The sequence below is a fragment of the Eschrichtius robustus genome, chromosome 10 (assembly GCF_028021215.1).
Source record: "Eschrichtius robustus isolate mEscRob2 chromosome 10, mEscRob2.pri, whole genome shotgun sequence".
Lineage (NCBI taxonomy): Eukaryota > Metazoa > Chordata > Mammalia > Artiodactyla > Eschrichtiidae > Eschrichtius > Eschrichtius robustus.
Window position 1 is genome coordinate 96,373,037 of NC_090833.1, and position 27,279 is coordinate 96,400,315.

The window sequence follows — 27,279 nt, forward strand, 5'->3', positions numbered from 1 at the left end:
TAATCCAAAGAGGTTTGTCTGGGACTGTTTTTTATTTATGGAGGGGGTAGATTTAAGTAGTTTTAGGAGGAGTCAAGGGTCTGGAAAACACTCAGATAGTGTCACTTAGATTGAGAGGATTAAGGCAACTATGTTTTCCCCAGCTATGGGAAGTTCCAAATTTCTAAGATTTTACCTGGAGAAAAGAATATATATATAATTTTTAAAAACAGAAGCTGAAATATTGTTTAATAATTTCAGTATAAAGCTGTTCTGTTGTCAGGACAAACAATAGGCTATTGATTAAAATGATGTTACAATAGGTACAACTACTGAGACAATGTTTGCTCATTTAATACATAAGAACTTATTATAGAAGCATGCACACAAGGATGTTCCGAGCACTCTGATCTGAATCATACATAAATCATGAACAATTACGGTGTGTTTGTATTTTCTATAAGACACGTTACAATGAATCATCAGTTTTTACCCTTTAGAGTTCCTAAGCTTTTCTGAGAACATTTGAGCTTCTGAGTACATTTGAACTTTTGAAGGAATAAGTGCATTTCAAAACTGAGATTATTTCATAGAATAATTTCTTATTAATATGAGTGTTATTATGAAGAGAAATAAACTTGCTTTAGCCTATTTAACTGTAATATTATCTGTCTATTTTCATTTGTTAATTCTTACAAGATTATTACTTGTACTCACCTCATTTTCCCCCTAAGCGGTAAATAGTTGTACTTTTCAGTTGTTTTGCCATCTCGTTTGTTAAAAACAATTATTTATGAATAATTGTTGTAGCTTTGAAGCATTTCAGGATTCATCTTTTTTTTTTGGATAGAAATAGTATGTATCAGACTATTGATAAGAATAATATTCAGGGGAAATCAAATATTTTTTAATGATTCCAGAAAAAGAAAATTAAATTGTGTCTTAACAAGTTTGGCTCCAGGAATCGTAGTATAAAATATAGACATTTCAGATTGAAAACAATGGTTAAGGAGATTTTTGGGTGGCATCTGAGACTTCACCTTACTTGAATGTAATTTAGTTAAAAACACAGTGAATGTACTGAAAACACTGTCCAAACACAGAGCCGCTCTTTTCCAAGTACCTTATTGGACATGGTCACGTTTTTTGATCACGTGCATTCTCAAATTTGACTGTGTGGAAGTGAATTGGAACAACCAATTAGGGTTGTAAAGAAAATGATCACTTTTAAAATTGTTTCTCAAAGGCAAAGATGACTTCATAAGAGCGAGTACATCTTACTCTTTTTTTTTTTTTTCTTTAAAGACTAAGATTCATATGCCTTCTTTTGAGGAAAGAATAAAAAATGAGAATATGGCTTGGAACGTTGAATGCTGCCTTCTATATCTCTCTATAGGGAAAACGCCCTTATAGAATATTTTGAAGAAGCTTATGTGATGTCTTGTCTTACCATACTGAAAATAATAAAAGCAAACACTATTAATCCTCATAGAAACCCTGTGAATTGTGTGATTCCCCTTTGTCCAGTTGTGTGATTCAGTTGTGTGACATCCTCATTGTACAGATGAGGTAACTGAGGCTTAGGGAGGGCCAGTGACTTCCCAAGAGTAGGCAGCTTGGTAAATGTCATGCCCACACCCTGTCTGGCTCCAGAATCTACACTTGGTCCTCACTGTTTCCAACCCAGAAAGGAGAGACCCCAATACGGTGAGATGAGAAAGATGTGAGCAGAGGGGACTGAGTGGGGAGCGTCTAGGGAGACTCAGAAAGGAAGCCGTGCTGAGGGGGGTGGGGGAGGCTGGGAAAGGAGCAGGCTTCCCAAGCTAAACAGTTGATGGAGATAATCTTCACTTACCCTCAACCAGCTCTGTGACTTTGAGCAGGTTACTTAGATCCCTGGGACCCCTTTACCTAAAGGGGGAATGATGCAGGCCTGGTCTGCTCAACAGGCAGAGAAATTGTCCCCTGAGAAATTGTCACGTTAACATTCGAGTTAGCACAGCTGACTGTGGATTGTGGATGATCCCAATCTTCTGGAATTTTCTGAATGGCTAATAATGCCCCAGTAATGTCTCAACAGCTTTGTACTTGCAGTGCACACACTCACAACGGGTGTTTCTTTGCTCTTCCTTGTGCCAAGGACCCTTCGGGCACTTTGCTGAAGCCTGACCCCTTCTCACAGCAATGCTTGTAAATGCATAAAATGTATACATAGGGTTACAAAGTAAATAGTTATATTGAAATGCTGATATCAATGTACTAGAAATTGTAACATAGTGTCTTCTTAGTTATTAGCGCATTCAAAAACAAGATCTAGTGGTGACTTTAATAAATACTGTTATTTTGAAGTAAAGGGGACCATAAACGATATTTCTAGATGTCTGTGACAACGATTGCTATTAAAATATCTGTAACTTATGTTGGTAACATATGCACGGGCACTGGTGAATGTAGTCTGGTTTGTCTACATTTGTGACTGAAGAATATGCTAAATTTTAGCTAGAGGTTAGTGAAAATAAAGATGTAATTTTCTTCTATTCATCTCAACAGACCCCCTATATCATATTTGTACCACACGTTAAGAACCCCTGAGCTGTGTGGTTCACTGCTTCAAGTTCTGTGAAAAACCCTCCTGAGCTTTGATTGAACTTCTAATGAATCTTTAGATCAAGCTAGGGAAAACCAGTACCTTAAAAGTAGTCTTCCTATTTGCAATCATTGTAGTCTGAATTTATGTAGTTTTTCTTTAATGTCTTTCAATACAATTTTTATAATAATCTCCATAAATGTCCTGCAAATTCTGTAAGATTCATTCTTAGATCCTTTATATGTTTTGTTAGTATTTGCTATTCTATTTAATTTAATTTCTAACTATGGATAAGTTTAGAAATACTATCAGCTTTTGTATAATGAATTGTTAAGCTAGCCAATGACTTTCAGAATTTCTACCTCCATAATCATATCATCTGGAAACGATAACGGTTGCTCTTTTTTATCCAATTTTGTGCTTTTAATTTTTAAATTTTCTCTTACGTACTGATAGGACTTTCAGTGCAATGTTCAATAGAAACGGTGGTGTCTGTGAAAGTGTTCTTTCTGATTTTCAAGGAAATACTTTTAATATTTTCCCATTTAGGAGTGATGTGCTGGAACCAATTTTTAGCAGCTAGCAAGAGCCAATCATTAACTTTTCATGAATTTTGCATGAAAATACAATCATTATTAAAAATTAAATTATATAAACATAATTAATTAAATCATATTAAAACAAAAGTAATACATTCTGAAAACTCACCACTTCCTACTTTATTTTATGTCATCTTGCTGTTATCAGTGCTCTTGAGGTTATTTACATACCTTGTGTCTGCGTGGTGAAAATACTATATAATGATTCTTTTTCCAACTTCCTGGTCAGTGACATCACGTTGATAGCTGTGAATTGGCCATGGTACGAGTACCATGTTTGCCACAGGCTCTAGCATTTTCCTAGCCTGTTAACTAAAAAGAAAGGAAATTAAGGAAGAAGAGAAGGGAGGGTGGCAGGGAAATAGGAAGGAAAGGAAAGTAAAAGGGAAGGAAGAAGAGAGGAAGAGAGGACAGGAAAGCTTTAATCAGTGTACTAACCCGCACGTGGTGTTTCCCCCCAGATAGCTGTGACGCTCCTCTGGCGTCTGCCCTGCCCCGGGCTTCCTTCAGCAGCTCCTCAGAGCGATCCAGCAGCCACGGCCCTGGCTTTGCAAGCCTTAATCGCAGAGACGGTGAGTCTGCAGCTGTCTTCTTGTCAATCCACGCTGATTCTTTCCCAGAGAGAATTATTTTCATTTTTAGTTCATATTCCTTCTTATAGGTCAAAACTTAATTATATTGAGTTTAATGAAATTGAAGAAAGCAGCAGGTTCATCATATCTGCTAGTATTCCTCTGCTAGCTTTCTTCTTGCTTATGATCCATTTTTTGGTTTGTTTTGATATCTTCCTTCCCTATTGATTGCCAGCAAATGATCATCAATAAGATTTATGAGAAGGGAATTATTGGAGTCTAGATTTTTTCCAGGGTTATCATCCCTTTTTAGTTTTAGGACCGGCGACAGAAGGGTGACTAGTCAAGTGCGCTGGTCATGAATAACTAAAACAAGACAAGAAGGAGCCAGTGCTGCAGCCACTGGGGAAACCTGATGTTTGCAAGATGTGAAGCTGCCAAAGGATGTCATGGGAAAATGACTCCATTCCCAGGACTTGGCCTGGGAGGAGACCAGGTGAAGGCTGCTACTGAAAATAAAGATTCCCTTCCTATTAGTGGGAAGGGAGTTAATGACTTACTTTTTGGAAAGGTCCATTTTTGCTACTTGAATGTTGTCGAGTGAATTACCTCTTCTATTGCACAAATACTAATTCAGTGGATTAAATAAGTGAATACATACACTTCAAATTCAAATGCTTTGCTACTGTTTTTGATTAACTTTTATTGGAGTATGGTTGCTTGACAATGTTGTGTTAGCCTCCACTGCACAACAAAATGAATCAGCCATACCCATACAGATATCCCCTCCCTTTTGGACTTCCCTCCCATTTAGGTCACCACAGTGCATTAGGTAGAGCTCCCTGTGCTATACAGTATGTTCCCATCAGTTGTCTATTTTATACATAGTATCAATAATGTATATATGTCAATCCCAGTCTCCTAATTCCTCCCACCCCACCCCTTTCCCCCTTGGTATCCATACATTTGTTCTCTACGTGTGTGTCTCTATTTCTGCTTTTGTTTTGCTACTGTTTTAAGGGATAGATTTTTTAAATGAAAGATTAATTCAGAAAGTAAAAGTTAAAATTAACTGTGTCCCATGTAAACGCACTGCTGTAAATTCTGGAGATACTACTAAGGAATTGAGTGTTTTCCTCCCTTTCTTTGACATTTCTAAGATCAGAGTTAAAGTCTAGCTTGAACTTTACTGTGTCCTTAAGGATCAAATTTGGGAACCTAGTAAGTGATCAAATAGATTGGCAGGGAAGAGTAAGAACACAGGTGAAGAAATTCAATGAGCTCAGGATGGGAAGGCATGTCCATTAATTGTCCACCTTCATGGTCTTTTCCCAGGAAAAAGCATTTTGTGGCCAGATATTTACTCCTCAAAGCATCATTCATAATCATTTTTAGCACCCCAGTAAAAATATATATTCTCATTGAAACCAGATTTCAATGAGATCAGTTATCAGATTACCCATTTTCGGTCTGGTGGTTATTCTAATATCAGCTTAACATCTAAACTTTCCAGTGGTTTCCCTAAAATTGTAAAAACTAAATAAGCCATATTTAATTAGTTTAAAGAGGCCCGAGGGGCTTGTGTGTTGTGTTTCTAATTTGCATGTGTAGAGTATCTTTATGATTCAGGCCTCCAGTGCTATCAATATGGTGGCACTGGGAAGTTTATAAACATTAGAAGGGAAAATCCTGAAGCTTAAGATGAACTTATTTCCATTATATTTAATTAAAAAACTAATAACTCAGAATATTATAAGCCATCATTATAAAATGGTAAGTACAAAGCTTATCTTTTATATTTAAACTAGTCTCTTTGCAAATTTAAATTAATTATTTTAAGAGTGGCAATCAACTGATGAGGGTTTTTTTTTCATGGTTGTTGCTACTCTGATTGCATATAGTGTACATTTCACTAAATATCCCTAGATATTACCACCTGATTTCAGACCCATTTCTAAAGCATGCTTTAGACAGCACAATTTATCAATATTCCTTCTGAAGGATTATCTATATGTGTTTTCTGTTAAAAGCCAGCATCCCAGAGTATTGACATTTCCTTTGCCTTGGTAAATGCTGGAGAACATATTAGTTCACTTTAGTTTAGATGATTATGATGTAAAATGTGGATAGTATGAAATGTGGATGAATATAATGAGGGCGATGATTCTTCATATATAGTAGTTTTAGCTTTTTGGAATATTTTGTGTATGATCTAGTGAGGAAAATCATGTTAGACTCCCTGATTGTATGGTTAAAATTTCCTTGGTCTGTGTTGTGGTATTTGGAAGTTTTAAAGAAGGTGGTCTGTCTTACACCCCTAGTTTCTTATTTTGCCCATAAGTCATTGCGCTTCTAGAATGTTCATTAAGAATTAGAAATGTCTCAAATATCACAGCTTCCACCAAGAACTTTATACATAGCAGCTGATCAATTCATCTACCTGATACATAAAGGTAGTAAGAGAATAGTCTATACGTAATTTTTGATTGTATGTGTGTGCATATATATAAATTTGACCCACTGTATAACCCCCCAAAGCCAAATAATTCAAACTTTAAGGCATTTTATGATTTTAAAGTACTTCACTGATTCAACACATAACAAATGTTAATTAATTGACTAGAACTTATTGCACATTTCATGTTTTCTCTTTTACATATTTTTTACTTATGCAGTTTATGTATTTATTTTGTTTTCTATTAATTTATGAAAAGTAGTAAAATATTTCTTAGAAAAGACTTTGCAATAAATAGAAGAAAGAAGTCTATGAAGGATATTAAGAGGAATGAGCAGAGAAGTTAGGAGGGATCCAGGCGTTTCTAGGGACAGGTGGGCCAAAGCAGAGAGATGCAGACCTTGCATCTTTGAAAACCATGATTCCTGAGCATGTTACCACCTGTTTGCCAGTGTTTTCTGTGAGCTCCCTAATGGAAGTGTTGGTTATTGTAGAGATAGTAATGGGCTAGTATCATCACTCAACATTGGACTAAGTGCTCCTGGAGTTTACTTTTGAAATTTCTAGTCTGGTTCCTCTAGCATTCCCATTTTGAAGTCTGGGATTGGGTTCCAGATAATACATTTAACAAAGTATCCCCTCTGAGGTCATACACCTTACCTTTTTATACAGAGAAACACAAATTACTGGAAATGCCTGAATGCATAATTTTTCAGAACTGATGGGTTTTTTTTAAGGGGTAAACCACAGACACGTACATGTATTCATATACCTATTCAAGAAAATTGATGCCATTAGATAAAAATGTAAAGTTCTTGAAGCTTTACATCTTTACAGTCAAATTGGGTTTCACTATTCATATTAGCTGAATTTGTTTCCATCAATATTAAATTGATATTTCCTAGAATTACAAGTGACCTAATATTTCTCATATAAAATCAAGATTGCTGAAATCTGTGTATTCTAAATAAGAACATGCTATAATATTGACTTCATTTTTTTCTTCTCAAAAATCTCCTAAAGGAACTTTATGCCGTTTATCCAAGTTTATTCAAAACAAAAGTTAAAAAACCAAAACCAAAAGTAAAAAAACTACCTTAGAGTAAACCACGCTGGACTTTCATTCTAGATCTTGCATGTGAAAATAACCTTTTGTTTTTACAATTATTGTTACTGTAGGTGACCCTTCATGAAACTGGCTTTAGCATTTCAGATGCTGCTTTCCAACTCCGGATAACATGTTCTTTTTAGCCACGTGACGTGTCCTCTTTAGTCACCGCAGGCATGGTGGTGAGATGAGTGGTCTGGCCAGAGCTGATTGAGATTGATTAGGAGGAAGTGTACACACATTTTGTTCTCCTTTTTTGTTCCCCCAAAGTGCTTGCATAAACAATCATCCCCAGAAAGAGGGACAACTCCATTCATGGCCCAGATGCTGAAAATCACGCCCTCTAATGCGGCAAGCCACTCATCACTGACAGTGCAAATGAGACTGCTTTGAATTTAACTTGATCAAAAATGGCATATCAGATTACTATATTGTGTATTGCCAACAGAAAGTAGATGGAGACAAGCTGAACTGACTGGATGTTTTCTTTTCTCTTTGTAATTCTTCACCTTTCCCGTACCGAGACATTGATCATATTTCCTCACAAGAGACTTATGTGTTGGTGGAGCCAGGAAAGATTTTGTCTAATGCTCCCAATACAATTGATGGCTGAGCATATTAGCAACAATTCTCAGCGTTAAGATATTTATTTCTCACTTTAGGAAGTACATTTACTAGTACAAGTTAATACTCCAGGTTTTAGCAGGAAATAAATACACATGATTAGATTAGGAGAAAATGCTTAGGCCTGGGCATCAGACACTAAATATTTTCTTATAACCTGGAACGTCTGATTATTTGGACTCTGCAATATCCCCAATAAGCTGTGATGTAAAATTCACTGTTTTTTACAAAGAAATGTTAGAAAATGGAAAGAGTGAATAATAATTTAAAATATCTAGACGTATATCAACTCCTGATATAAATCAGAATATTACTGAATACATCAAAAATGTTTGATGCAAATCTTATAATAATAAACTTGTCCCTCATATTTTTTCATAAAATCGTAGTTCTCCAGTATTTCTATCTTTTATTCACAGGCTAGGTGCCTGGTAGAACTGGTCAGTATTCCCAAATACTAGTCTGAGCAATTCAGATGGCAATAAAAGGGCTTGCAAACCAGATTTTTATAAAGGCATATGAATGTACTGGGGACTTTTTGCCTCTGGATGTCAGATTTTTCATTCTGTTTATCTGTGCTTCCTAAAAGTTTTTAGACCTATTAGGGCCAAGACACATTCTTTTTCTGATTTTTCTTAACAAATGATCCTGCAGATGCAACTGTGGGTATTGAGTGCAGTGGACAGGCCAAATGTAATAGCATCCATGTAAAATACACCCATGTACTAAAGCACAGAGCACTGTCTTGGTGACCATGCAACTTTATTAAATCACGGCATGATGGTAGCATGTGAGAGGAGAAGCCCCCAAATCCCAGGGTTCGTGCAGACCCTGCCGTACAGTTGTCACACAGAACTCATCTGCTTAGGTTTTCCCATGGTCCTTTTCAAGGTCTGGAGTCTCCAGGTTACCTCCATAGAACCTAAGATGCTAGATGAGACAAACCAGAGCAAACCAAACGTGTTTTTCAGCGTTGTCAACAACCTTCAGGGAGGCAATGTTGTCATTTCTCTCTACCAAGTAGCCCAAATTATAGCACTACCCCCAGAATAAGGCAATCCTCAGTCTCTTTTGGATTCAGTGGACTCTTTTGAATGGGTGAGCATCTTCCAGGGATGCTCAGATTTCTTTGTTCCTGCTTCTTTCCAAGACAGTGTTTGGGTTTACAGAAGGGCTGGTGCCCTCATGGAGCTGGATGGTGGGGCTTCTCACGTTGCGGCTCAGCTCCTTGCTATCTGCTGAAGGGAGTTTGTCTGCTTTTAACGCTGAGGGTTACTTGGCACCTGCTCCTGAAGCCTGTGGCGGATTTACCTCTTGGTAAGACCGTGTTCCCAGGGAACAGGTCATTGTCCCTTCCGGGATCTTTGCGATGTCACTTCTTGCCTCCCTGAAGCCTGACCATGAGTCTCATTTGGTTTCCAGCCTGAGCAGCCTTGGTTACAGGTTTAATCTGCCTTTGCCAAGTTGACCTTCTGTTCAGATCCAGTCAGACTCTCATCTCACTTCTGTGCCCCCTTTTGATGGCCTGTGGGCAGTCTGGTTCACCATGCCAAGGGGAAAAAGATCGTCAAATGGTTTTGTCCTGGCAGTTTAGTCCAGAAGTAACCTATCACTTCCACTCAGAGCTTGTTGGCCAGAGCTGGTCACATAGCCCCACCCAACCACCAGGGGGCGTGGAAATCGCAATCCTCCAAGTGCCTGGAAGGTAGAAGAAGGGAAATAGTTGGCAACCATTAGTAATGGCAATCATTACTAATGTGCTAAAGCACTAGTGTGCTTGCCCCCTACAAGGTGATCTCCCAAAATTCCAAATGGAAGCCAAGACAAAGCCTTTCCACAGCTTGCTTATTCCTCTCACTTTTCTGATCCCCCTGGGACTTCGTTCCTGAACAAGGTGTCTGAATCACCCTCCCACCACCTTTTACCCTTCCTCCATTTCCTCTCTTTCCCACGATCGTCTGGGTTCCCATCTCTTCTTCCTGCCAAAGAGGGAGACATCACACGTCCTGTTTCCTATTTTCTTAGTTGGTCTTTGCCCTCCCTGGCTTCTCTAGGGCTTCACGGGATAATGATCACTGGCTAACAGGATTTACCGGAGAGGAATGAAAAACACAACAGTTTATCCTTGCAAAATTATGTCTGTGTTTATAATCTGCCCAGTAAGTATCTTATGGTGGCCACAATTTTGCCATAGTATTTTTCCAAGAGTAAGTACTGCCTATGACGTACTTGGCAACTTCCCAAAAGGTATGTGGAAGCCCTTCTAAGCACTATCCAAATTCAAAAATAGTTGTCTAGCAAATTCTACTCTGTTCTTTTCCAAAGTAATTCACTTTTATATCATGTATAATATACAGAAATGTTCATGAAAGTTATTTATTTAACAGTATGTATCCTTGACATACACCATGATGTCTTTGTTTACTCCACTTTTAATAAATATTATTGGCATCCCTATGGAGATATATTTTGTCCCATCACATATTGCTTTACTCATCCAATGCAATTGGATTTTGTCCCATCACATATTGCTTTACTCATCCAATGCAATTGCATTACCTCTTGTAGGGATATTCCCTTTTTCTTGTTTGGAGTCACTGATGAAAGACGTACCAAGTGAGGTGACCTTCAATCCTGCCAAAGGGGTGAGGTTCAATTAGCAACCTTTCATGAGGCATCTGGGATCACTAATGATACATGGATCCTATGTTAAATCAAAGCACACAGGAGTCTTGAACTTCTGGTTTAACTTGTGGCACAGAGACTGGTCCAGGAAGACCACAGCCAGTGACAAAGGCTAATGGACTATCTCAGTGGACCCTGTGGTCAGCTACTCCCACCTTTGCTCTGAACATTAATGAGGAGCTTCTGGACTAGGGGCTGACTGGAAGATGGTATTTCAGGGGTTCCCTGTTCTCTCTGTCCTGTGAACCTTGCAGTAGACTCTTCCCTTGTTGCCATGTTTCCTCCAAGGAAATCCAGTGGAGCAGGCTTTTCTCCGACACAAAATAATGCCATACTTTGCTGGGGATGAATGCCTACCCCCCAAAAAATGCACCTTTGTCAGTAGTATTTACATTTTGTGATGCTCAGACCTCATCCTTTTTGCATTCTCATTTTACCACTCTATTTTGTATAGCAGCTCGTCTGTACATATCTCTTTTTATCCAAGGCTTTCACAGTGTGCTTACAAATTGTAATGAATTCAGCTACATAACATCACTAAAGAAAATGTAAGTTTTACCATCAATGGACTTTTTTTCCAAAGGCTTCTGGCTAACTGAGCAGTCAAGTATGGATGGATAATTTAGTACTCATGGTTTTATTTCTAAGCATCTCACCCTTGCATTTCCTGACATGATCCTACACTGAATTTAATTAAAAAGAAAAAGGAGCTATTGCCTTAAGAAGAGTAACGGTGTGTCCCTGGGAAGTGGTGGGGGCCTTGGAGCAGAACGCCTGGCCTCCTGCCTTTCTGGGCATCCTGGATTCCCCACTGTTCTCTACATATCAGAGGGAGATGCAGCTATTCTGAGTGGCCTCAAGAATGATCTGGAATCATATCTGTTCTGAATAACTCAGGGGGCCTCTGAAAGATGCACAATGATGCTTTTATAGAATTAGACCAGATCTCAGAGCTGCATCTCTCATAAACATGAAGATTTCACGGGAGATGCACAAATAAACTTGGTCATACATTTTATTCCGTCATGCATGAGGTATTTAGTACATGTTCGGATGGTTTATAGGCTTGCTGGGCAATTCGTATTTTATTTCTAAGGTGAGAAATTAGCAAAATCATCTTATAGTCTTGTCAATACAGAACTTCAAACACATAAGAACTGCAAAGCCTGAGATCAACTCAGATCTGAATGCCTCGCTACTGTGTGTTTCTTTAAAACTTGGTCAGGAGTGTCTATGAGAGAAGCAAAACAAAACACACAGTAGCAATGGATTTTTGTTTATTTTATGCAGAAAGAGCTGCAGCGATGAATGTTAATTGCCAAGGGCATTGAAAGTTGTCCCTCGGGACACTGCACACACAACTTAAGGGAGTCACGTGTGAACAGTCACACTGTACTTTTTTTCTTTAATATCACTGGCATTTAATTTGAATCACAAATTAACAAGTATACACTTATTTTTTATTTAATTTTAAATTGTCTGTTTACAAAACCATTATAGGGTATGTCTGCATTTAGTACAGGAATCTGTTTTACAATTAGGCAGCTCTGTGTGATTTTTTCATTATGGATGCACTTTTTGGAAAACTACCTGTTGTCTCCTGCTCAGGCTGCTAGCAGACTGCAGGAAGCACAGCAGAAAAGGAATCAGAGGTTATCTAGACAGGTCCAGAGGGAGGATTTCTGCATTTTTTACATCCTGATAGCCAGAAATGGTATATGTAGATAGTTGGAATTGCTCCTTAAGAAATCAGAGCTGGAGCAAATGCTTAAATTTCCCTCAGCAGTGTAGGCAGGGTTGTGACAAAAACAATATGTAAATCCCAGAGATCTCTGAGTGGGATGGTCAGGGAGCATCCCCAGGGCCTGCTGCCCTATGGCCCCTTTTTCCTGGGAACATCTGTTACTCCTGCTTATCCCACCCTCTCCCCACTCACCCAGCCCCGCCTGGAATCTGGAATGAATTTTCTGTGAATTAAGATGCATTTAAGTGAGGAAAGAAATACACGGAGCTTGATGAGCTCCCATTTGAGACAATGTAGTGAAGATCTTGGAGGGAAACTTCCCTTGGTTACAATTTCAATTTAGCCATTTACTTGCTTGACATTTAGATGCCCTGGAGATAGGTTAGTCTGTTCACTTCAAATTATCCCACTTGACTTTGCTCCCTTCGGTATCTTTCTGCTCTGGACCTTGTTCCAACTTGAAGAAGGCATGAGCTATTCTCCTTTTCACCTCTGGGTAATTTCCACCTCTGGGTAATTTCCCCCTCTGCACAAAGCTGACACTCATTATGACAGTGCATGCCCCGTGGCCACCAGGGGCATGGGTCATTTTCGTCTTGATCAGTGACCAGAATAATTAAGGCCCTAGCTGAGAGTTTCCTGTTCAGCCTTTCCTCTCCCCAAAGACACAAGTCACTGCCTGTGTCTGAGCCAACGAAAAGTGGAGGAAACAATCACACAGGCATAGCTAGAGACAGAAACCTTCCAATATATCTGCCAGTATATCAATATAAAAGACAGTCCGGTATTGATAAGCAAACAATACTGAATAACTGACAAATCGCAGGGATATGTTCTTAGAAGGGGTAGAGAATGAAAAGGGAGCTAAGCTTTAATAAAATACCCTCACCCGAACCTAAAATGATTGTTTTTTGCTTGTCTGCAAAGCAGAGACTGTAACACCCGTCCCACTTGCCGGGTGCATGGAGGAGTTGTGAGGTAGCACTTAGAGCATCTGGGAGGGTCCTGAACACATCACATGCTTGTGACAAGTTTTGGCTTTCCTCATTTTCTCTCCTTTATCTAGTATAAAGTGGCAGGTAACGGGCCATTCAGTAATGAAAAGACTGCAATGCCCCACACTCTGGATGTCACCCCTCTTTCACCATGACTGTCTCCTGACTTGCGATCGTGTGTGGGAGAGAAAGTATTGTGCTAGATGCTCTAACACAGCTTCTTGTTGAATTCTCAGTGCAGCCCTAAAGCATACCTATCACACTTTGCTGGGAGGGATGTTTTGTGTTCAGTGTCCTAAGCTGTGGAACCTTGTTCTGTGCAAGTCAGACCCTCTGGACATGTTTTCCTTTGTATGAATTGTGACACTTTATTCAACTAAGGGGCTGAGGCAGGAGACAGGACGGTGACAATGGAAAAAGACAGTCTGTGGTGTGGTCAGGGGAAGAGCTGGGTGGGAGGGCAAGTGCCTTTCTTGTGGGTTCAGCACTGGTGACTCCAAAACAGTAATTGCAAATCCCTGGGCTCTGTTTCAGGGGGTGTTGGTTCCCAGGGGGAATTTACTGAAGATTTGCAACATTGAATAATGCAGGCTGATCAGTTTCAGAACCACTGCTCTGCAGCTAAGAGCTGGTGGAGTGGCTGTGCTCAAGCGTACCCACTTTAATGTTGTTTCAGTGTATTTTGTTTGGTTTCCATTACAGAACAGTGATCTCCCTTACCCGTCAGTAAAACTGTTCGGGGCTCCCTAACAGTCCTCAGGTTATATTTGTGCATTTCCCACTTTTTCCAGTCATTAGAAAAAAGGGCATATACCCCTGTGGACTGCGTGCATGGGCGAATGCACAGTAATTCAACATCATCACCCTACAGGGGTCTGGGGATTACGCCGTGGCTGTGTTACCCAGCTGAAATGAATTGCTTTGCAGCACAGGGAATTCTGCAGTTTCATTACTTTATCAGAGTACCTACTTAATCAGATAGCTTAATTTGCATACCAGTAGCACCTTCTCACCACAGGTAATGAATATGAAATGTTCAAGGTTGATTACCTGCAGATGGTGAAGAGTGGTTGACAGAGATGTGGCTGCATCTGTGGGAGAGGCTGGTCCCAGGGCAGATGCTGGAAGCATGCTGATGCTTTTTACTCTGTTGCATTTCTGTACATGTGGTACCCGTGTTGATGATACTTCCCGCTTCAGGAGAGATTAAAGATGACAGAGAAAGATTGTGAAATGCAAAAAGAAGAAGTATCTTCAGTACATTCTTTACAACCTTGATACTAAGAATACAGGACATTTAGCAGTTTCTCAGAGATTGAAACTGATTCATATAAAACTTCAAATGTAGAACCTTTAAGTTAAAATGATCAGCTAAAAGCCAACACCTAATTTCTGACTTCTTTTGGCAATTATTATAAAATTACAGGCAGTTGCAGAGTAATGTTACTTGGGACTGTTAGTTAACCCTCAGCTAGAACCCAGAAGGACTTAGCATTCATCAAACATTAGATGGGACCTTTGCACAAATCAGTAGAAGTAGCAGGGAGGTGTTGGGTGGTGATCAATCTTGTTATTAAAGACAAAGAAAGACTGAAAACTATCACAGGTTGGAAGACACTAAGGAGACAAGGTGACTAAATGCAATGTGGGATCCTGGAACAGAAAAAGGGAGTTAGTGGAAAAACTGGAGACATCAAAATAAAGTTTGTCGTTTTGTTACCATTGTACCAGTGTTAATAGCTTAGTTTTGATCAAAATACCATGGTGATGTCAGATATTAACATTAGGACACACTGAGTAAAAAGTAGACAGGAACTCCCTATCCCATCTTTGCAACTCGTTTGTAAATCTGAAATTATTTCAAAATAAAAAGTTTAATAATGCATTACAGAACAGCCAGAGTTGTGGCATGTTTAAGATGTGGATCAAAGGAAAAGACATTGTGCTTGTGGTTGAGAGGAAATTTTGGAATTTTGGAATAAAGATTGCAGGAAATGAGGAAATCTTAGAAAGAATTTGAGTTTTAAAGAATTTGTAAGCTTTAAATTTTGCTAAGGGTTATACACGTAGTGCCGTTAGCGGAGGACATAGTGAAGCAACGGATGTGCCCACTTGCTAGTTTCACCTCCACACCCTGATGTAAGCGCTCCACTTCCATTTTCCTTTGAGCTGTCTTGTAACCATGTCACACACCTCCTGACATGTACTTGGTCGTAACAGCTTTTGTAAACAGGACATGGATGTTAATAATAGCCCCTAATAAAAAAGATAATAAATGTTGTCTAAAGTGTCAGACCTTATTATGAGAGCCTCAAATTAGATGTCAGGACAATGGGGAAAATTTTTTTTAAAGCTAGTTTTTTTGTGTTAGGGACTGTTTACATGACACTGTGTTTTCTAGACATGGATAATTAGCAAAATATCAGTTCCAGAATGCATTTCAAACCTGTTTCCCAATTTTTATATTGCATAAAAATTTAAATTCAGAAAATTTAATATGACATCTGAATCCAAATTCAAAACTCATGTTTCTGTTAAACTAGAAGAACAAAATATATCAATAATACATTCACAGGTATCCCTAATTCTTCGGTGTCTCACAGGCACTGGAGAAAACAAAGCACAGTAATTTCCACTCTGCGCCTATTGTCTTGAATACCTGAGAAACTCCTCCCCATTCACTTCCTCTGGGTTCTCGCTCACCCTCCTTGCTGACTTTTTAGAACTCTCCCTCCCTGCACAGAAATCACTTTCACCTCCACCCCTCCCATATTGCATTTCAAATTGTTCTTTGAAATGTCTGCTTCTCCTATGAGTCTGTAAGCACCATGAGTATAGGGCTATGCCATAGCCATCTTTGTTATCCCAACATTCAACATTGTACTTCCTCATGCTGGGAATCCAGAATTAAGGTTTTCTAGCTTTATTTTCCAACAAAGGAAAGTTTGTTATTTTTCAACAAAGGAAAGTTTGCCCTTTGTTTATGTCCAACAAAGGGCAAGTCATGCATTGAAGCCAGTAACGACACTAGTTCCAAGCACTGATGTAATGGCATGGTGTTTAGTTGTCCACCTGTTACATTAAGCAATTTCACTTAGCGGGACACCCCAATACCAGAGAGTCAGGGGTTATGAACTAAGAAACAAAACAATTAATATAGGCTTCATCCATTTACATTTAACCTGTGTTTTTATTTTGTGTTTGCGTGTGTGTATGTGAGTGTGTTTGTATAATTATGAGGCATTATATAATGCAGAATTTGAAACTATGATTTTCATAAATCTTATTTATGACCCCATTCTTACAGGTTAATATAGATTTCAAAGATTTCTCTGTCTTTACCGGTTTTCTTATTTTTATTCCCACAAAAAGGAGCTGGTGGCTGGTCTCCCCTTGTGTCAAATAAATACCAGTGGCTGCAGATTGACCTTGGAGAAAGAATGGAGGTCACAGCTGTGGCCACCCAGGGAGGATACGGGAGCTCCGACTGGGTGACCAGCTACCTCCTGATGTTCAGCGATGGCGGGAGGAACTGGAAGCAATATCGACGAGAGGAAAGCATCTGGGTATGTGCTTTATTGAAAAGCAGTCTGTCGGAGTATGAATTATGCCAGTTACTGCATGTTGCTGCCCATCTGTCAGATCAAGTATAGAAACAGAGCCTCCTAAGTTACTTGAAAATGTTTCCACTGAATGTAAGCCACATGTGATGTTCCAGAATACACCGTCCATGGCTAATTTATGAAATAAGTAAAACAATTTTATAATGTAGGGAAATATTGAAAATGTCTTCCCATTATTCCTTTAAATAGTGTGAAGTCTAAGGAGTAAATAAGTCACATACGACTGATTTTATTTTTGTTTTATAACAAACACAATAGTTTATATTGCCTCAGCATTTTTAAATAAAGCGAATTCATTTTCTCTGTGCCCTCTGATAAACTGAAATTTCTGAAAGACCCTGAACATGTAAAAATAGATGTAATGGAGAGTCTCTCTGTGGAGGACTTGTTGAGGGATATGTTGAGTTCCTGCTCCAACAGGAACTTGGGCACCATGTGGCCCCTTGTAATTTATGGACAATAGATCCCTAGGGTTCTTTGGAATCATAACTATTTTACATCAGTGACATAGTTCCTACTTCTGATTACATATCCATGCTTCTTTTAGAAGAATTAAATTTTGTTTGCTTAACTTTTTGAATATTAAAATTTATGTAATTTATTCTTTATTTAGCATTTCATATCTTTAAATCACAGTCTGCTCTGAATGAGAAGCTCTAAAAGTAGAGTGTTGTAAAGGTCTGCAGCAGGTTTGCAATTGGCTGATGGGGTGTGGCCTGAAGAAGATTCATCAGGTGGAGAAGAAATTACTTTTTTCTTCTTATTAAAAATATAATTTAGATGGTTGCCAAGAGCCAGGGGAAGGGAGTAATGGACTGTAAGTGTTTTAATGGAGACAAAGTTTCAGTTTGAGAAGATGAAAAAGTTCTTGAGATGGAAGGTGGTGGTGTTTGCACAACAATGTGAATGTTAATGTCCAGAACTGTACACTTAAAAGTGGCTAAAATGCTAAACTTTTTGTTATGTATATCTTACCACAATAAAAAATACACAGTGTATCTTCCATTTAATTTAGGCTAAGAATGTTGTATAACTTAAAAAAATTTTTTTCTTAATTGTCAGGGTAAGAAGAAAATTGTCAGCTAAAAAGCCGTTATGTCTTAGCACATAGCTTATCTATAAAAGTAACAGGCAACAAAATAATAATATTCGTTGTGTAACAAACTGCCCTCATTTAAATTTCCTTAGAACTCTGCAACTTATTATAACTTAATAGATTGTGGTCTACTTAATTTCTTATCCCTGGAGGTTTTATTAGTTAGTCAATAAATGTTGATGCAAATTGAATCAAGAAAAACTAGTTAGTTGTCTAATACTAGATAAAAGAACAAAGTGGGAAGGGCTATGTGAGTGTTTTTAGGGCTGGCTGACCTAAGGTTTCCAAACAAGTAATTGCCATGTGTATGATCCGAAGCAGATATTAATGTTGTGCTTATTCTAAGAACACCAAGTCCAAAGCAGGGTTAAGGTCAATATTGCTTAAGTAAGTTAAAGCTTAATGAAACATCTACTTACATAGAGAACTTTTGTTCAAAATTAAATATTATTTTTCAAAATTAGTTAACTAATAGTTAATGCCTACTTATTCTTCATTGTATTAATTAAGGTTCATATTTTCGCCCCGCTCCAATCCCATTTGATTGAGCAACTCTAACAATTCTTGTTTTTAGTTAAGCAGGTTGGAGAGGAATCATATGTAAGCATCACCCTCTGCTGATTTCTTTAAAGGTCAGGCACCCTTGGGGAAGTAGGGTCAAGAATATAGTGGCATTATTAATCCTAGATCATGCAGGTGAGGACAGAAGTGGACCCCTCAATCCTATCCATCCTATCACACAATAAACATGGGTAAAGTGGCCTGCCTTACACTCCTGCTGAGCTTGCATCCCTCCCTGTGTCCCCAGCACTTCATGGTGCCTGGGGCCGAGCACGTTGGTAAATGTTTGCTGAATTAAAACGAATGAGTGGAATCTACGTTCTGGCAGGATGCCTTCCTTAGCTCCCTGCTCTGTGCTTCTCTGTAGCCCTTGGTCTCAACTTAGTGATCCTTGAAGCTCCAGTGGAGGTGTTTCTCCTCTCTTACATTTTGAGCTCCTTTAGGAAAAGGGCTCATCCTCACATCTTCTGCGTGCACCACCATGGGTTAAGTGAATTCATCTCCTAATCTGGGCCCAACTATACACAACTGGCATTGACAGCAGTAAATCACACTAGTTGATGATTCTGACATTATACTCACAGTTTCTTTAAAAATTGGGCTGGTTTGGCTGCTTTCCAGACCTCTCACAAAATGTCAGCTGCTCTTAAAAATCAACCATACACTTTACCAGAGGTTCTACCCCTTCTTCACGTGGTTGTTTTAGATATGAATTGCTGATGTTAACTTGAGAATGAATTTAAATTTTAAAAAATGTCCTTGAGATATTATACTCTTCATTAGTGAAAGTAATATGTTTATTCATGGTGCCATTTACTTAATTTCCTATCACTGCTTTAACACATTTTCATGGATTTAGTGACCTAATACAAGACAGAGTTATTATGTCATAGTTCTGTAGGTCTAAAGTACAGTAGACCTGGCTGGGTTCTCTGCTTAAGGCATTTTTCCTGGAGGCTCTGGGGAAGACTTGTCCTTCAAGGTGTCTGGAGATTCCCAGAACCTTCCCCAGGTTCCATGATTTGCTGGGAGGATTCACAGGACCAGTGTGTAGTCATACAGCTATGATTTAGCACAGTGAAAGGACACAGAGCAAAATGAGCAAAGGAAGAGGGTGCTTGGGGTGAAGCCCAGAGGAAATCAGGCCCAGGTTTCTACAGTCCTCTCCCAGGGAAGTCATATGGGACTAGCTTAATCCCCCAGCAGTGAGTTATAGAAACCCACATGGAATATTACCAACCAGGTGAACTCATGTACTGGGGGCTGGTCATGTAGGCACCCTCTGCCTTGCATGTAACAAAATCCCAGACTCCCAGAAGGAAGGCAGGTATTGAGTATGAACCACAGTGTTTGAACAAACATTAGGCACAGTAAGCCACCTTTATCATTAGAGTCTTGGGAATGGGCCAGCCTTGCAAGCAGGCCTTTCAGAGGGCAGCAGTCAGGACTGCCCTCCTGATGCTTCTGCATACACACTCACTCACTTCCTTGTGGGTGTAGGACTGAGACACTGATCTCCTGTAGGTTGCCAGCTGGGGGCTGGTCTTTGCTCCTAGAGGTTTCCCACATCCCTTATGCTTTCTGTGTGGCCTGTTCTTGCAGCAGCGGGTCAAGTCCCTTTCATCTTTAAATTGCTCTTTGTTCTTTTTCTCCTTCTGCTGCACCTCTCTGATTTCCTCTTCTTCTATCTGGAGAAAGTCCTCTCCTTTAAGGGCTCATGTGGTTAGACTGGATCGACTTGGGTAATCCAGGACAGTCTTCCTAACCATAATCCCATCTGCAGAGTCCCTTTTGCCATGCAAAGTAACATATTCACAGTTCCTTTCTTTAGGGCCTGGACATCTTTGAGGCCTTTCTGCCCACCCCACTGTATTTATACATCTCTGATTTTTTTTTCTTTCTGCATTTGGTATCCTTTCCTAGCAAACACATTTCTCATTGGATCTGAAGATGTTTTCCAGAGTCATATGAAGTCATGTTGCAGGGGTATCTGAGCACCTGCTCGCAGTTGGTGTGTCACAGGTGTCCCCCCTGAGAGGCTGCTGCCCTGCCATCACTAGTGTAGCTCTCACCCACAGCAGTGTCCCCAGCTTGTGGCCTCGCTGATGTAACCTTGACCCCCAGCAAGAAAGACTGTGTATTGGCTTTCTTCTCAGGAAGCCTCCTTCTACTTTTATAAGAAAGTCCAAATCAAGCACTCCTTCTCTGGCCTTAAAAGTTTTGTGGATGTTCTCCCTGTCATAATTATTTTAACTTTTCTTGTTCTTCTGGGTCTATCTGCTGTCTGTGCTAACTTTGTCCACTAATACATGTTAACTCTTTCCAAATTCCAAAAACTCTGAGAAAAAGGTCTATCCTAACTCCTTACTGAAAATGGACATGAGATGATAATAAGACAGAAGATCTTTACTTATGTTACTTTGGGCAAGTTGTCCATATGCTTTGCCACATGTCTGCCATGGAATATTAATTAATATGTGAAATGCAATGTATACCTCTCTAAATTCTCAAAATTATAAAATTGAGACATGGCTGGCCACAAAGTCTTTGACTAAAGGATTTGAGGACTGCAGGTCCAGTTACTGAAGGCTAGTTATCCAAATTGATTTTCTTAAAAAAAGAAATTATGTTCTTCACTGGTGATATGTTCCACTTTAATATTTTTTCTTAATGAGTGACTGCTTCCATGGCTGAACTGGATTTCTATGTGAAAATAACCAAAAAAATTAAACAAATACTCAGATCTGTGAAATACATTCCAAAAGGGTTTTATTTAAATGGAAATATAGGCATGTGTCTTACATGACAGAAAAGGCATCACCATCTCTCACCAAGGGATGCACTACATCTCAGGACATACAAACTCTTTTGATGTGCAGAGTAAATGTCCTCACTTGAAATGTAGTGGAAGAAGTATCACTGTTTGAACAAGTTTAGAAGGGGTGCATTTCCTATGCGATGTGAACAATCATGGTTTATATCGGTCATTTAGTAAACCAGGTGGCTTGACCAAGCTTGGTGCTAAACGTCCATAGGACTTAGAAGATGAGTTTGCAACTTCAGCCCAACTAAATCAGGAAGTGGCCAGAGTCTTAGGACACTGAGGATCATAGAACAGCATTGCAGTGAGCAGTGCAGCAGATCAGTGATCACTGACAAAGCTCACTAATGTTTATTTTCTACTGTTTCCCTGAGAATATGTCAGCCAACACTTACATCAATCTACTGTGACTCTTAGATTCATTACAAGAATTTTGTGGGGCAGCCCTTGCGAACCAGGATTCTTACCTGCAAGCTAATGTGAGCTCTGAGCTCCCTGGGGGCCTCTGGACCAGGCTGGGGAGAGGTGTGGGCGCCAACCACTGTCCTGCTCTGAGTCTGGGTCTGTGAGCATCCCTGGTGGGCAGGAGAGGTCTGTGAGTGGGCAGCCTAGAGCGCTGGCAGTATTCTAGAGGGGTGTTGGGGCAGCTCCATCACCACCCTCCTGGGCACCTATTTGGTCTTCTTGGGACCCTATAGCAAGCCTTGTCCTTCCCAGACCACCTGCCTGCCCTGACTCTGTCTCTTCTCCCTCCCCGTTCCAGTTGTTTGGGAACAATGGGCTGACTCAATGAGAGCCAGGCCAATACCCACCTCTCCTCTCGGGAGACCGTGCCTAATGGTGTCCACTGCAATGGTGTCCTCTGTTGAGGCTTATCTGGCCCAGGGACCACTGGGTCCCTATTGGCCATGGGGACCTTTCCTCCTGCAATTCCTGGGTGTTTTTTCTTCTATTTTATCAATACTTTGTCTTCATTCTCATCTCCTTACTATTTCTCCCTCTTCTCCTCTATCCTTCTATTCTTTCCTTAGGTATTTTTTTCACCTATCATTAAATACTTTTCTCCTTATTTCTCTCTTCTCTCTTCATTTTTCCCTATATCCCTCTTCTATCTGTATTGTTACAAATTCTAGAAAATCAACTTGAATCAGTCTAGGTAATTTGGGAATCCGACCACACGGAGAAGGGGAGGATTTAGCTGGGTCTCTGGAATGGCTGTAACTAAGAGGCAGCCCTGCCCTGTGCCTTCTGTGGATTAGCTTCTGGCATTCATTTTCCTATATTGGTTCAAAAATCTGAGGAAATGCTCGGACTTACTTGGCTCTGGCTGAGGGGAGTCTCAGATCTCACCACCTGTGAAGAGCTGATCTGATCAGGACGGCTCCCAGGCCACCCTACACTTAGCACCGAAGCCCCTGGATTGGGGGGTGGGGCCATGTAAAGACTTGATGTCCACCCTAATGGGGGCACTTAGAAGGGAGGGATGCTGGGAGTGCCATATTATCAAATTTCCTGTTCTTTGTCTCTCTCTCTCTCCATGACCTTTTTGCTTTCTTTTCTATTTCTCTGCTTTCCTCTTCTTATACATCTTATCTTTCTACTCCTCGCCTTCCCTTTTTCTCTATGAATTAAAGGACCTAGATTGCTATGAGTCCTGCTACTCAACATGTAACCTACGGACCAGCAGCATCACCCGGGATCTTGATACAAATATGGAATCTCAGCCCCCACCCCAACCTATTGAATAGAATCTGCATTTTAACAAGATGAGCAGGGGATTCCAGTACAAGCTAGATTGTGAGAAGCACTGACTGGGATGAACCAAGTCCCATCTGTGGGGGAAATTGTTTTGCCCCTTAACTATCCTCCAGCTGCCTGGATCAGAGGAGACTGTGCCGCCTGCTCTAGGATGCAGCTTATCCCACGCACGTGTTAGCCTGAACAGGTGATGCTCTCTGTAACAGGGCCTCAGGAAGCTTGCTCCAGTGCCCTCTGACTGCAAGACACCCTCTTTCTCCTTGATAGTCACCAACCTAGGGGGGCGGAGCCCAGGTATTTTCTCATTGTTATCAGTGAATAACAATCAAGTGGTTAAAGTTAGTCCTATCTTTGAGAACTATAATATTTCCTGAATCGCTATACTCTGCATTCATTAGGAGTTTATTCTTCGTATTAAAAACTCATCAGAACTCTAATTCAGAAGTTATATCCTTTATGAATTTAAGGTGGAAATTGTTATTCAAAATGCATTGAATTAAACTTAGAATTTAAGTGCATTTTTCTTCCTATGCAGGCCCTTTGTGTGAAAAAGGCATTCTTCTAGGAAAGGACTGGCAAAATATATTTGAGAAAAATAAGAAAAGAAATTACTTGAAATAAACATAAGTTCTAGTATAAATAATTCTATTTAATAGATTTCTTTCGCCTTGAAAAAATAGGTAGCAGTAGGTCCTTAAATGAATATAAAATAGACATAGCAAATCGTTTGAACCTTTGTTCTTCTTTAGATCATTTCCAACCTAGAACACCAAGTAGACTAATTAATAAGGCTAATTAATATTGTATTGAAAGATTCACAACAATCTCACAGTGCTCTAAGAGAGCAACAAAGGTGACCCCAAATTTGCAGGGCAGAAAAAAGACACAGAAATACTGGAAGCATGGGGGTTGGGAAGGGGGACTGTTTGTTATACCTGCACCACTTCATTTATTTAAGAGAAAGAGCTGATGCACATATGGCAAAATATTTACCTTGTTAAAATAAATCTAGATTATCAGTACATGCATATCTGTTTTGGGGGGATGTTTGAAATATTGCATAATCAAATTAATAAAGAATATTGGATTCAGGTTTAAAAGAATTACGTTTACTTGGTATAAATAGAAAGATCATATGACTGTGTAGTTTCAGAATAAAGAGGGATAAGAACAGTGTCAAATCATAATAAGAAAAACTGGACTCAGAGATAAGGAGGGTTTGTATGTAAGGAAGCAGACACTCTGCTAAGTGTGAAGCTCTATTGGTAGAAGGAGCGGAAATTCTCTTGACAGAGATTCCTGCTAATTCAGTCATTTAAATATATGTTGGTTTATTTCAGGTCTAGGTTAATACATTTATTGCTAATGAGTTGATGACTCAACAGAGCCAAGCCCCACATCAGGTAGGAGGTTGCAAAGAAGGGTCTGCAGAGTGTGCCTTGGCTGTCTGAGGCTTGTGCCAGCTCCAGGCTTGCCGATTTCAAGTTTGGCTCTGAGACTGGGTGGTTTTGGGCAGAATAGGAGCAGCATTTCAATGATTCTGTATCGATCTCTTCCATGTACTTGGCCTTGTCAGGGACACGGCCCTCTCCTTCCTAACCGTTCACCTCATTACGTCAAGCGCATTGATCCCCGAGGCAGTGACTTTGTACCATGGACAGTCTTGTTGATTGCACTTACCATTGTGGACCACAGTTGAATTTTCTGTACATGTCTCCCCCTCCTGGGCTCTGAGAGCCGTTAGGTCAGGGGTTAATCTCCTCAGAGGGCCAGGCCTATTACAGATTCTCAATAAGGAGTTGTTAGATTGAGTTAAGGAAAAGTTGCTGTTCTCAAACAGACCTCAACCCAGATGGTTAGTTAAGTTAAAACTTAGCCAACTGTGTGATGCTGCTTGTGTGATGGGAGCCTTTCGGTGCCAAGCCTAAGTGTAACAAGAGGCTTAACATTTCTTCCCCACAAAGTTGTACAAGGACGATGCCCTACTGAACCTGAGAGAGAGGTGGTTCCATTTGCCCTTCATTGCAGGTCTCAGTGACAATAGAGATAAAAGCTGGATTTGGTCTGTCGAAAACTCTCAGAGCAGCTGAAAAGGTTGAGGCAGAGAAGTGAATGAGACACCTGAGCTGCTACCACAAAGTAGCTGATGGGTCCCTGGAAACCCAGGATCCAGTAACAACTGCCTCTTACCAGGGCCAGCTGCGTTCGGTGGGTGTGGAGCGTCCTTCCTTCCATTTGTCGATTACAACCCTTCCCAACTTGAAAACCTTCACTCAAATCCCTTTTACTCTGTACTAAAATTGTGTAGACATGCCCTTCTTTTTCTACTCCTAGGATTTTTCATTTTTATTTCTCAAGTATTACTTTTCTTTTGCCATATTTATTCACCTCGTGCTTATTTCCCATCAGTTCTGGCCTCAGGGACTACAGCTTGTTCATCCCGATATCCTTTGTACCTACTTTATTGCTTTGCAAAAGTAACGATTTTGCTCATTTGAATTGCCAGGTGTTATCAGGTTGGGAGGGAGGGGTGTGGTGGTGAGTAGAATTTTTACTATGCAGCAGGATAAATAGCAACTCTTGAGACATCTTACAAATTACAGTTTTACTTTTCCTGGAATGAAGTAGTTCCAGAAGTGGTGTTATTAGAGATATATGGAAATTAGGATATATTTTATGAAAAAGGTAAATCTTAAACAGTAATATGAACAGAGTATGGCAGAGTTGTGGGGGAAACAGCTTTATAAGTAGACTTTTTTATTCATTTGGGAGATGGCAAAAATATTGTTTTTGATCAAGAAGAGTAAATGATGGAAAAAGTGAATTTTTACAAAAAAAGGTGCTCCGGCAGCAGACTCATTGAAAGGAAGTGCTGCAGAGCCAAGTTTTGGGAAGGGGGAAGGCAGGACAGCCCAGGGAGCATCTCACCAGGGTTTCATGGAAATTCTTCCTCGTGACTGCAGTTCTGGCAGCTTAGCTTCATAGGATGTTGTACTAATAGTGGGTCTCATAGGGAACGACAGTCAAAGTCTACAAATTCTACAATTTGCACACATAATGTAAATGTACAGAAGGCACAGATATGCTATGTACTTCAGGCTATTCATGGGTGATTTCCTGGGTCTGTTGTTTTGACATAAAAGACTCAAGTGGTTTGGTACCAAACTAATTGGGATCTTGAGAAAATGGCCCACAGCAGAGGTGGAGTGTTTAGAGCACTGCTGTGTTCACAGCCCTTGATAACTCCTATGGTTTCTGCACTCTGCAGTCCTATGCCACTTAACAGTTAGAACAATTTTCTGCCTTTGATGCAGACCACATTTTATATATTTGTATAGACAAAAGCAATGATGAAATTTTAAAATTTTGCAAAACAGGAAGACAGGCTTTGAGTACTTTTTTAATATTAATATCACAGTCTCAAAACTCTGAGATGTTGAGAATTTCTGATCAGCAAACCTCAAACTTTCAGAGTGGCTAAGATTAGGGCAGCAGTTGAGAAGCTGGATGCTGTTCAAGCATGTTTAAGGGTCTCAGACAGAGAGAAATATTGGTTTAGACCAGGGGCCAGCCAAGTTTCTCTATAAAGGGACAGATAATAAATATTTTTGGTTTTGTAGACCATGCAGTCTCTGTTGTGACTGCTCAACTCTGCTATTGTGTGAAAGTAGCCAGAAGCAATATGTAAATGAACGAGTGTGGCAGTGTTCCAATAAAACTTTATTTATAAAGCCACACAGGCAAGACGGGAATAAAGACACAGACCTACTAGAGAATGGACTTGAGGATATGGGGAGGGGGTGGGGTGAGATGTGACAGGGTAAGAGAGTGTCATGGACATATATACACTACCAAATGTAAAATAGATAACTAGTGGGAAGCAGCCACATAGCACAGGGAGATCAGCTCGGTGCTTTGTGACCACCTAGAGGGGTGGGATGGGGAGGGTGGGAGGGAGGGAGATGCAAGAGGGAAGAGAAATGGGAACATATTGTATATGTATAACTGATTCACTTTGTTATAAAGCAGAAGCTAACACACCATTGTAAGGCAATTATACTTCAATAAAGAT

General features: G+C 39.9%; 1 protein-coding gene across 1 annotated transcript in view; it reads left to right on the top strand.

Moving 5' to 3' along the window:
- The first annotated feature begins 3,643 nt into the window (after positions 1-3,643).
- The window catches only part of LOC137769941 (contactin-associated protein-like 3), a 170,709-nt gene continuing 147,073 nt past the window's right edge, over positions 3,644-27,279 (top strand). The window contains exons 1-2 of the mRNA XM_068552128.1: positions 3,644-3,737; positions 16,721-16,914. Of these exons, the coding sequence (XP_068408229.1) occupies positions 16,789-16,914 (126 nt within the window). The 5' untranslated portion in view covers positions 3,644-3,737; positions 16,721-16,788. The remainder of the gene's footprint in view (positions 3,738-16,720; positions 16,915-27,279) is intronic.